This window comes from Mytilus edulis, chromosome 13, assembly GCF_963676685.1.
Source record: "Mytilus edulis chromosome 13, xbMytEdul2.2, whole genome shotgun sequence".
Lineage (NCBI taxonomy): Eukaryota > Metazoa > Mollusca > Bivalvia > Mytilida > Mytilidae > Mytilus > Mytilus edulis.
In genome coordinates, this window is record NC_092356.1 from 44,634,369 (window position 1) to 44,647,822 (window position 13,454).

Consider the following 13,454-nt stretch of genomic DNA (forward strand, 5'->3'; position numbering starts at 1 on the left):
AATGTACTTTTGATGGAAATATAAGTTTCAAATAGCATAACGCATGTGGATAAAATGGTCTTAAGCAATGTTATGCTTAAAAAAACAGATTGCCAGTTTAGGCCGTTCCCCACATTTGCATATTTAAAAGCATATAAATGATATGGGAGATGGAGATATACTTCTTTTTGCTAAAATCTGTGCTCAGATATGATAAAACATGGAGCCTGGTCCAAATATATATCCAAAATTCAGAAAGATTGAAGCAATCACTTTTACAAATTTAGCCAATACACATCCATACCCCTATTGACAAGTCAAGAGATGTTCCGAAAACTGTAAATATCACCTTTTTGCACTTGACCTAATCACTCATTCCATATCAAAATCAGTTAAAATACAACCTCCAAAAATTTATTTGACCTCTCTTCTTTCATTTCCACCCAAAAAGATTTAAGGAATGAGTGAGGAAAGGAAAGAAAAAAAATTAAGGAAAAATACACTCTAATTAAAAGGAACTATATTCGTGGACAACGAAAAGCGGGGTCATTAATTGTGGTCTTGGGCCTAATTATTAGGGGCCTAAAACTTGACCAATACTAATAAAACTTGGCATGATTCAAGCTTAGTATATTATAAAACAGGTTACAAAGTTTCAAAGCCACATGATACCAAATAAAAAAAATGTGGCATTTTTTATATCTGAATTTTGGGTGCTGAATTGTGGCGTTGAATTAGAACAATTAAAACTATCAAATTTGAGCTTCTAAAAACCAAAAGATACCAAAACTAACACTTTTTAATGTCTCTATGTATAAGTTAACATCTATTTAAAGCAACAGAAAGCATATTTCATGTATCAGACTTGCTTATGCAAAAATGGCCAGAAGTTAATTTTATATGAGCCTGTGCCAAAAAATAGAGGTTTTCAATTAGGGTGAGGCCTTATATCAAATGTAATATTTTTCACTTACCACAATTTTCTGAAGTTGTTAAGTTATCAAACAAACTTTAACAGGTTATAAATGTACTTTTGATGGAAATATAAGTTTCAAATAGCATAACGCATGTGGATAAAATGGTCTTAAGCAATGTTATGCTTAAAAAAACAGATTGCCAGTTTAGGCCGTTCCCCACATTTGCATATTTAAAAGCATATAAATGATATGGGAGATGGAGATATACTTCTTTTTGCTAAAATCTGTGCTCAGATATGATAAAACATGGAGCCTGGTCCAAATATATATCCAAAATTCAGAAAGATTGAAGCAATCACTTTTACAAATTTAGCCAATACACATCCATACCCCTATTGACAAGTCAAGAGATGTTCCGAAAACTGTAAATATCACCTTTTTGCACTTGACCTAATCACTCATTCCATATCAAAATCAGTTAAAATACAACCTCCAAAAATTTATTTGACCTCTCTTCTTTCATTTCCACCCAAAAAGATTTAAGGAATGAGTGAGGAAAGGAAAGAAAAAAAATTAAGGAAAAATACACTCTAATTAAAAGGAACTATATTCGTGGACAACGAAAAGCGGGGTCATTAATTGTGGTCTTGGGCCTAATTATTAGGGGCCTAAAACTTGACCAATACTAATAAAACTTGGCATGATTCAAGCTTAGTATATTATAAAACAGGTTACAAAGTTTCAAAGCCACATGATACCAAATAAAAAAAATGTGGCATTTTTTATATCTGAATTTTGGGTGCTGAATTGTGGCGTTGAATTAGAACAATTAAAACTATCAAATTTGAGCTTCTAAAAACCAAAAGATACCAAAACTAACACTTTTTAATGTCTCTATGTATAAGTTAACATCTATTTAAAGCAACAGAAAGCATATTTCATGTATCAGACTTGCTTATGCAAAAATGGCCAGAAGTTAATTTTATATGAGCCTGTGCCAAAAAATAGAGGTTTTCAATTAGGGTGAGGCCTTATATCAAATGTAATATTTTTCACTTACCACAATTTTCTGAAGTTGTTAAGTTATCAAACAAACTTTAACAGGTTATAAATGTACTTTTGATGGAAATATAAGTTTCAAATAGCATAACGCATGTGGATAAAATGGTCTTAAGCAATGTTATGCTTAAAAAAACAGATTGCCAGTTTAGGCCGTTCCCCACATTTGCATATTTAAAAGCATATAAATGATATGGGAGATGGAGATATACTTCTTTTTGCTAAAATCTGTGCTCAGATATGATAAAACATGGAGCCTGGTCCAAATATATATCCAAAATTCAGAAAGATTGAAGCAATCACTTTTACAAATTTAGCCAATACACATCCATACCCCTATTGACAAGTCAAGAGATGTTCCGAAAACTGTAAATATCACCTTTTTGCACTTGACCTAATCACTCATTCCATATCAAAATCAGTTAAAATACAACCTCCAAAAATTTATTTGACCTCTCTTCTTTCATTTCCACCCAAAAAGATTTAAGGAATGAGTGAGGAAAGGAAAGAAAAAAAATTAAGGAAAAATACACTCTAATTAAAAGGAACTATATTCGTGGACAACGAAAAGCGGGGTCATTAATTGTGGTCTTGGGCCACGTTGGTCTCAAATAAGACATTACAACACTTGGCAAGTTGCCGTCAGTATTTTGAAATATTGATTAAGAAGGTATAAAAAATTAATGCACGCACACTATTATCCACCACAGGCCTAAATCGTTAGTCCGCAAACAACGAGGGGGATGAAAAACCCAGCACTTGGAACACAGCCACCGGCATGTTGGGAATTTGAAAGCTTCCCAAATTTGTAACTATCGATAAGGTGGGGTCAAACACTCTAGTTTTACTTCTGACAAAACTTTTTAATAAGATACTTAACTCAAAAAATTCCAAAAATTTGGAACATTTCTCTATCATGTCTATTGACATCAATTGGCGGATCCAGGGGGGGGGGGGGGTTCCGGGTGTTCCGGGGGTTGGAACCCCACTTTTTTTGGACGATCAAAATTCAATGCATTTGAATGAGAGCATATATAGCTGGACCCCCCCTTTTTTTACTCTCACCCCCCCTTTTTACTCTGGGTTGGGGAGCCCCCTTCTCAAAATGGCTGGATCCAACCCTGCATAACAAGCTGTTCTTGGTAAAGTCTTAAACTCCATTTTACAAAAACAACTTAGTGATTTTCTTGAAACACATAATTTATTATCTTCAAATGAAGGTGGTTTTAGAAAAAATTACAGAACTGTAGATCATGTCTTTATTTTAAAAACAATAAGAATTGAAAACTTCTTTTTGTAACTTCATTGGGGTGTAAAAGCGTTGCTTGAAGTACATTTTGTATGAAGCGTGGATCAGAAGTATTCAAGTATGGATATCAGAATTCAAACCAAATTTTGAAGCATTAGACAAAAGTAAATTGGAAAAAACACAAAAACCATATTTAAAAACATACTTGGGGTTCATGGAAAGTCTTCCAATCTAGCAGTGCAGTGTGAATTTGGCACATTACCCATTAGCATTAATTACATGTTATCAACTAACATGTTTAACCCCGCCACATTATTTATGTATGTGCCTGTCCCAAGTCAGGAGCCTGTAATTCAGTGGTTGTCGTTTGTTTATGTGTTACATATTTGTTTTTCGTTCATTTTTTGTCGAGCCTGCAACTTTTGTTGCAGAAAGCTCGACATAGGGATAGTGATCCGGCGGCAGCGGCGGCTATGGCGGCGGCGTTAGCTAACTTTTTAAAAGCTTTATATTTTAGAGGGTGGAAGACCTGGATGCTTCATACTTTGTATAAAGATACCTCATGTTACGAAGTTTCCGTCAGTCACATGTCAAATGTCCTTGACCTCATTTTCATGGTTCAGTGACCACTTGAAAAAAAAGTTCAGATTTTTTGTAATGTTAAGTTCTCTGTTATTATAAGTACCGGTAATAGGATAATTATATTTGGTATGTGCGTACCTTGCAAGGTCCTCATGCCCGTCAGACAGTTTTCACTTGACCTCGACCTCATTTCATGGATCAGTGAACAAGGTTAAGTTTTGGTGGTCAAGTCCATATCTCAGATACTATAAGCAATAGGTCTAGTATATTCGGTGTATGGAAGGACTGTAAGGTGTACATGTCCAACTGGCAGGTGTCATCTGACCTTGACCTCATTTTCATGGTTCAGTGGGTATAGTTAAGTTTTTGTGTTTTGGTCTGTTTTTCTCATACTTTATGCAATAGATCTACTATATTTGTTGTATGGAATGATTGTAAGATGTGACCTCATTTTCATGGTTGAGTGGTCAAAGTTAAGTTTTTGAGTTTTGGTCTTTTTATCTAATACTATATGCCATAGGTCAACTATATTTGGTGTATGGAAATATTTTATGATCTATATGTCAGTCCCGCAGGTTTTATTTGACCTCGACCTCATTTTCACGGTTCATTGCTCAGTGTTAAGTTTTTGTGTTTTGATCTATTTTTCTTAAACTATAAGTAATAGGTCAACTATATTTGTTGTATGGAAGCATTGTTAGCTGTACATGTCTGCCTGGCATGGTTCATCTGACCTTGACCTCATTTTCATGGTTCATTGGTCTTTGTTTAGTTATCTTGGTTAATGCTAAGTTTATGTGACAGTTTTTAATAAAGCTTTATACTTAGGACTATCAACATAATATTAATAATTAGTAAAGAAGGCGAGACATTTCAGCGTGTGCACTCTTGTTTACATAAATAAGGCCGTTAATTTTCTCGTTTGAATTGTTTTACATTGTCTTATCAAGGGCCTATTATAGCTGACTATGTGGTATGGGCTTTGCTCATTGTTGAAGGCCGTACGGTGACCTATAGTTGTTAATGTCTGTGTTGTTTTGGTCTTTTGTGGATAGTTGTCTCATTGGCAATCATACCACATCTTCTTTTTTATATTATGTATAAATACTATGTGCGTCTCAGTGATATAGGTGAACGGTCTGGTGGTCCACATGAAATTCTCAAGGCTGCTTTTGAAGTGGACAAAACTCTCACAAATAGAGAAAATTCATTGTCTAATAAACTATCTGAATTAATGAAATATATTGGGATACCCTTAAACAAGCATTGTAATAGTAATTTAAAACAGAAACTAGAAGATTTCTACAAAAATAAAATTATCATGTATATTTGAACTATCTAAGATAAAAGATGGAAACTGTGGGAAACTTTTATTTTTTAGTAAAATTTATACTAAATTTAAACAACAAGAATATTTGAACTTTAATGTTCCTAAATAACTGAGAAAAAACTCACTAAATTAAGAATAAGTGCACACTCATTAGCAATAGAAACTGGTAGGTATGCAAGACCAAGAATACCCTCTAGTGAGAGATTTTGTAAATTTTGCACAGGAATAAAATTAAAAATGCGATACATTTCTTGATTGAATGTCCTCAATATAACAAAATTAGATCTGAATATAAAATTAATGATATTAATTCAAATAATTTGGATGAAAATTTTACCACAATGTTAAATCCTATGTCTGAAAAAGAATTTAAATATATTTGTATGTACCGGTATATTGAAGAAGCTCTTGATTTGTAAGACCACCATACCGTTTCATCAGATAATAATCTTTTACAGTAGTTCGTGCATATACACATATAGGTGATTGTGTGTTTTAAAGTTTAAGTAAATTTATGAAAATTTAGAATATAAATACTGATGTTTAAGTTTATTTAAATTCTCCCTCGCCCTGCTCGTCCGAATTTAAAGTATTTTATCGCTTAATTCAATAGGCTATAAACAAGACAAACACAGATATAGGATTAGTTGCTTGCAGTACCCTTACCTAAAAATCAGGCTTCTGGTGAACTTCTGCGGCAGACCTGCCGCAAACCTTGCGGCAAAGTTACCGCAAACAGTTTGCGGCAACCTCGCTGCGACTTTTTACCATGCAAATGAGGTTTGCGGCAGATCTGCGGCGACTTCTTATTACCATATATATTTTGCGGCGAACTTCTGGCATAATTTTACATCCAATCAACAGGTCTCTATAATGTTCAAATAAGTTTGCGGTAACCTTGCGGCAAACCTCTGATAACCATGTTTAGTTTTTGGTGATCTTCTGGCGAACCTTGGATTGCAATATATAGTTTGCGGTGAACTTCTGGCGAACCTCTGATAGCCATATATAGTTTGCGGTGAACTTCTGGCGAACCCCTGATAGCCATATATATAGTTTGTGGTGAACTTCTGGCGAACCCCTGATAGCCATATATAGTTTGTGGTGAACTTCCGGCGAACATCTGATAGCCATATATAGTTTGTGGTGAACTTCTGGCGAACCCCTGATAGCCATATATACTTTGTGGTGAACTCCTGATAGCCCTATAAGTTTATTTTTTATTCAACTTTTGAATGTAATTGAAATTTTAATTATATAAATATTGAATTGCACCAAATCTTAGCAAAATCAATATCATATAAGTAAACAAACTAACATCCTTTTGGTCAATTTGGTCAAAAAGCATGATATTAAGGTTCACTTTTACATTGATTGTGAATCGCAATCTCTCTTCAAATTAAGTTGTTGAATTGCATTATAGTTGCTCAAATAACATAATTAGTGAAGTCCTTATAAAACATCTACATGTATTTTCAATTCAGAAGTTTGAAACATATCTCAACTTGTTATCAATCAGTTAATTTATGCATTTTTTTCAATATTTTGATTGCATGAATGCATTTTCATGGGCACAATAATAATTGCTAGGTGTAATTTTTTTCTCATGGATGCTAATTTATATAAAAAAAACCATGCATACTACTTACACAATGCAAATCATGACTGAAAGACTTATTTCACTATTAATCCATAAAATACAGTAATTCTGACACGTATTATTATCCATTTTAATTATACTATAACTTCACATATATATATCAACATGTATACATCTCACAAGAAACTTTTTATCCATTTAAAAATTCATTTTGATTTTCTATTTTCTTTGATGGCACGACACATTGTTCCTATTTTACTGTTTATGGCTCGGACTACCTCTGTTCCGTCCATTCCAATGGAAGTTATTCCATATGCTGAAAAATGAAGGCATTACAATTAAATTTTCATTGAAGAATGAATATGTTGTTCATGTACGTTTATCAATCTGATTTTGATCTTTTTTAATTCATGTGATGCTTTAGTTAGCTGTTCAGAATGTAAATTTATAATTAAAGTTATTATCATTGGTTGATTCAGAACTTTTTATAAGGGGGGGCCCATTCTAGAGATTTTCAATATAACCAATCAAATTTTTCCAACCTAAGCCCCCACCCCCACCCCTTCAAGAAAATGATGTTTTTTGTAAATAAAATACTATCGGACAATATTTTGATGCCCAATTAATATAGTGTTGCTATCAATGTGAAAAATTATTTTTTTATATGCAGAATCCATTTTTATAATCACCGCCTCCAAATGCAAACCGCCCATATGCATTTTTTAAAAGCTAACCTTACAAGAAGACATGCTCATATTTATGTGAAGAAACTAGATTAACCATATGAAAGGTATTAAGACGTGGATTAAACAGAAATCTTTAAATGTGTACAGACTGTGACTTAATTCCACCTACACGGTTTATATCACATGACCATAAGTACACATTCCTTATAAAATTAATGAAAATTGGTGAAACAAACATCAGTGTTTAAATGCCGTTCATAAATGTACCAAAATTAACATGAAACATATTTTTTCATTAATATTTTTAGAATATCAACTCAAAAGCCTTCACAAAAAAATACGATTTTGATAGCTACTGCCACTTTAACAGCTTGAATATAAATTTTAAAAGACTTTAATATTAAAGTATTCATACCTTTCAAAGCTTGACCAACAGGGGTCTTCAACAGCATCATTGCTGTTGTGTTCCTCAATTCTGATGGTTCATAAAACCCATTAATAACCAGCTTCAAACAGTGGGGTTTTGTTTTTCCCCTGAATAAGCTTTGAGTGTTGGCCAGCCACTTTGCCTCTACAAAAATTGAATGGCCATCTGTAAATTTAACAAATCCCCTGTGGGATTTGTTCTGGACTCTCTGCTACTGCCTAAAATCACAAAAAACAACATAAAACTTTGAAATTTTAATGTGGATGAAAACAATTAATAATAATGAAAGTATACTTAAGTATATTAACTATAAATAGACTGGGGCAAGAAAACAAATCATGATGTCCCAAATTAGTATTTTTCAGTAGTTTTTTCTATATAAATTGGTTTTTGAATAAAAAAGCATATTCACCATATTGATCGTCACTTGCGTACTTTCCGTAATTTAAAAAACTCTGTAGAAAAAGACTTGTCACATGGCAAATGATGATAAGTTTTTTTTGAAGAATAGATGTACATAAACAGAAAATAACTATACTGTAAACTTTGTTTCATTTTACTTGATTCGATTTGGTTGGGAATCATATTTCATGGCAGCCCACTTTTTCGCTGATAATCAGATTTGTTATTCATATGTTATTCGTTCATTTATTAATTTGTACATGCATGCATATATCATGTATATATATGCTACAAGTATATAATATTAGGCCATTAGTTTTCTTGTTTGGATTGTTTTGCATTTGTCATTTCAGGGCCTAGCTTTTATAGCTGCATGAGTGATTGGCTTTACACATTGTTGAAGGCCATACGGCAACCTCTTGTTAATTTCTGTGTCATTTTGTGTCTTGTGAAGAGTACCATTGTCTAATTGCCATTCTAATATGACGCTCTTCTTAAGCTTTGGGTACAAAGCCATGTTCTAATTCAAATAGAACATGGGCTACACGTGATTGACGTCACTTGTAATTGAAATTGCAACGTCAGATGAATTTTGAACAACGCCAGAGATCAAAATGGACATTTTTGTTGGTGTTGCTCGCTAGGAAATTAAATAAAAACATTCTAAAAGTAATTAAGTTTAAATGCTTCTGTTCTTTTTTTATTGATAAACTGCTGATTTTCTATAACGTTTTTGGGTCATGAAATAAAAATGGCGACATTCCGAGCGTCTACTATAGGTCCGCTTCGAAGTGTAAAAGTTCAAATATTCCTATTAGAATCGAAATAATATTCTATCCTGCCATGCTCTATGCGCATTTTAACATGGGTAGGCATAATATTTGTAAACATTTAATACCTCGCTCACGCTCGGTATTAAGATATTAACAAATATAATGCCTACCCATGTTAAAATGAGCATATATGTAGAGCATGGCAGGATAGAATTATTTCTTAAATGACACCACATCTCTTTATAATATATATAATACACCTTATCGCTTATCCCGGCTGACCCGGCCGCTTGAACTTTTGATGCATACAACAATCACTTTTCCATTGTGGCGTCAGATATTTTGTTTTGTGACGTCATATTTTTACGGGAACCTGTGTAATATCCAGTAATGGCGGACAAATATGGCGATAAGGTGTATTATTAATTAATATTGTTATTGTATGCGTTTAAGAAATCAGCTGACAAGCTGGACAAAATTTGAAACTGTTTTATATCTATATGTTATTAGTTTACTTAGCATTCAGACAGCCACAGAACACATGTACATGCACCCCCCCCCCCCTTTTTTTATTTTATAAAAATAAATGTGCATGCCCTGTTAGTACATTACATTTTTCTTTCAAAAAGACGTACATCATGAAATCGAGATTTTGACAAGAAATTCGAGATTAGACAATTGATTTTCCTGGCATAATATTCAACTTACACTGTCTATCAGTTAGAAGGTCAGCAATGGGCTATAAAACTTAAATTTATTAGAACAGAAAAAATGATCGAAACGAAGTTTTTCCAGGAAAATTTGATAACAGTTTTGTTTACACCAACTTACTCTCTTCGCCAGAAAATCTTCCTGGCAGTTTAACTCTTCTTTTCGTGTTCATGTTGTTTGTTGACATTTTCTTCACTTCTAGATTTGTTTCAAAATATTGAATTCAAAGCGGAATTCACGTAGCAATTTGATTGGTCAGAAAAGTCGATTAGTGAAAGTTATTTTTAACGATACGAAACAAACTGATTTTAGTTAATAAAATAACTTTTAGATAGAATATATAGATACATACAAATTTGCAATGAATTTGTACGTACACATACAATTTATTTACATAGAAAGTGAATTGAAACTTCTTTGTATATATATTTTATTGATCTACTTCACTAGATTCGTTTTATCAAAATAAATTTCCGCTTCCGGTATATGCCGATTCAAAACACACGAACGAGATCCAGAGAAAACACATTTTAAGACAAACTATGTCAAAAGAATCGTTATACATGGATGATTTATTGTTGGATAATAAGGGTAAGTAAACCATATACCTAGAAGCGAGTTTTGTACTGTATAAACACAATTCTGACATATATAGCACATGTTGCAGGTATGATAAATTTATTTGTATCGTACAAAAATATAATATTTAGGCGTACATGATATTGTTTATCAGAGTATATTCAGTTGGACCGTGCACTTCTCATCTGTTTTTGGCAGATACTGACCAGAATCAACGAACTGGTGATATTGCCATACGTTTAAGGTGCATATCCCCCCCCCCCGAATGGAATATACAAATTAATTAATACAAAAATGTAGACCTTTTCGCTATTTGACAATCTGAAACACTTGACCCCTGAATTTGTGACACTTGAACTATAATGATGTCAAACACTTTAACTATAATGACGTCAAACACTTTTCTTTTGTGCATCAGACATTTTTCTCTTAATTGTGTCAGTTGTGAAGTCAAATTTTACGGAACCTCAGCTGTCATGTCTGTATTACCAGTAAATTGGCAGTAATGGCGGGCAAATACTGAAAAGGTGTATTACAATTTTAGATGCAGTTCGATCAGCTTTGTCATCATCTCAAGCGAAACTTTAATGTACAAATTGTTTAAAGTGTACATACATTGGAAGAAAATATATATGTCAAAAATGCGATTAAAAAAAACCCAATGAATTTGTCCAATTAAAATCGAAATAATTCATGTCAGTCATAGATTTGTTTTCATTTAACCATGGGTTGGGCATTTATAATCTTATTTTACCCCTCGCTAACGCTCAGGGTAAAATAATCGTATATAAATGCCCAACCCATAGTTAAATGAAAACGAATCTACAACTGCCATTAATTATTTCTTATTATCACATCATTCCCATTGTATTCTGTATCGCCTCTTTTATTACAATGCAAGATATTAAAACAAGAACCGAAAGCTATTAATACTTTACTAAAATTTAGTGATCAAACAAGATTTTACAAGAGCGACAAGACTTTTCAGGTGTGTCATGTACATAGGTGGCGTTGTGATTCTGTATTGAAAATCTAAAATATTTTTTGCACTCTTTTTATTCTATTTTTTATCATCTTACTTTCAGGTAATGACAACCAACCAAATAGAAAAGTAGACAAGCTTGGAAGAGTAAGACCTAGATCATACTGTCACAAGAAAAATCCACCGAAAAAAGCAAAAAAAGTGGAGTCAGCAGAAGAAAATGTAGATGTTCCTGAATTGGTTACTGAATTGGATCAGAGTCCAATAAACTTATTTGTTGACCATTTTAAGACATCAGACTCAGAATTAGACACTATTGTTAATGAAAAAGAGGAAAATGATGACTCTGAGAATATAGATACTATACGTAGCTTGATTGAAGGGGCAACTTTTCAAAATAAAGATCAAAGTAATGCAGATGCTGGTGATTTAATATCTGATGAAAAATGGCACGAGTTAATGGACCACCCAGAAATAACAGCTGATGATGCCGACAATTTTTTTGACACCGCTGAATCAAAGAATGAAAATGTAGACAATTGCTATGACTTTGAACAAAATTCAACAATATACGCTGGTCACCATATGACAATTTATACTAGTATGGTATTGATTTTACTTTATTCTATGTGTCATAGCATTAGTGGTGCCCAGTTGAATGACTTGTTAACAATCATTGGTTTGCATTGCATGCATTCACATGACGGACTTAAGAGTATGTACACTTTCAAAAGATTTTTCACAGATCTGCAATCACCTATGAAAAAACACTATTATTGTTCAACTTGTTTCGGTGACATTAATTTTGATGCAGACGTATGTCCGAATGAAAATTGTCAACACCAGTTAAACCAGAAGAAGAAAAGCTACTTTATTGAAATACCTGTCAAACACCAAATTAAAACATTTATGGAAAAAGAAGGAACAGTTGAAATTTTGAATCAAAGATTTAAAAGAAAAAAGAAAAATATTTTGGGAATAGAAGATATATATGATGGGAAACTTTACAGTGATTTGTCTAAATTAGGTGGACCATTGTCAGCCAAATATCCTAACAATATTTCTTTGACATGGAATACTGATGGGATACCAATATTTAAAAGCTCAAAAGTTTCAATATGGCCCTTGTATCTCACTATAAATGAACTGCCAATCAAACAGAGAATGCAGACAGAAAACATGATTTTATATGGACTGTGGTTTGGAGAATCAAAGCCTTTTATGGGAGGTTTTACAAAACCTCTGGTCAACACTTTAAAAGATATAGAAACAAATGGAATAGATTTTGATTACAATGGTCAAACTCACAACAGTAAGTGTTTTTTAATTTGTGGCACTGCAGATTTACCAGCAAAAAGCATAGTAATGAATTGTAACCAGTTTAATGGACAATATAGCTGCCTCAGATGTATGCATTCAGGAGAAACATATAGAACCTCAAAAGGAGGCACTGTCAGAACTTTTCCTTACAACAGCTCTGAACCAGACCCTGAGAAAAGAACAACACAAGAATGCATTAACAATGCGGTAACAGCTATACAAAATGGAACCGTTGTGAATGGTATTAAGGGACCATCTTTTTTAATGGCCCTTAAATATTATGACTTTGTAAAGTCATCTAGCATTGACTATATGCATGGAGTATTACTTGGTATAACAAAACTGTTAATCAATTTATGGACTAATGGAAGCAACAGTAAGGAACACTTTTCAATATCATCAAGCATATCTATAATTGATGAACGTCTGAAGAGGATTAAACCACCCTCATACATAACCAGAGTACCAAGAACTATATCAAATAACATCAAGTATTGGAAGGCATCAGAATTAAGGACATGGCTCTTCTTTTATTCTCTTCCAATTTTATGTGACATACTACCTGAAAACTATTTTCATCATTATTCTTGTTTTGTTGAAGGAATTTATCTCTTATGCACAGATTGCATTACTCCAGATGATTTGAAAAGAAGTCAAACCATGTTATCTTACTTTGTTCACATGTTTACAGCATTATATGGGCAAAGATATATGACCCTCAATATGCATTCACTTTTGCATTTGCCCGAGTGTGTGGAGGACTTAGGCCCAATGTGGGTATATTCATGTTTCCCTTATGAAAATGCAAATGGTTTGCTTACCAAACTTTTCGATGGAACATGCCAAAACTAAGGAAAA

At 33.0% G+C, this 13,454-nt stretch overlaps 2 protein-coding genes across 2 annotated transcripts in view; both read left to right on the forward strand.

Moving 5' to 3' along the window:
* Window positions 1–13,454, forward strand: part of LOC139500078 (uncharacterized) — a 254,646-nt gene that overhangs the window by 220,117 nt on the left and 21,075 nt on the right. The gene's annotated exons all lie outside the window — the stretch shown is intronic.
* On the forward strand, window positions 10,102–13,448 carry LOC139501840 (uncharacterized). The gene is made up of 2 exons (XM_071291063.1): window positions 10,102–10,306; window positions 11,380–13,448. The coding sequence occupies exons 1-2, from the start codon at window positions 10,258–10,260 to the stop codon at window positions 13,446–13,448; spliced, it is 2,118 nt and encodes a 705-aa protein (XP_071147164.1). The 5' UTR covers window positions 10,102–10,257.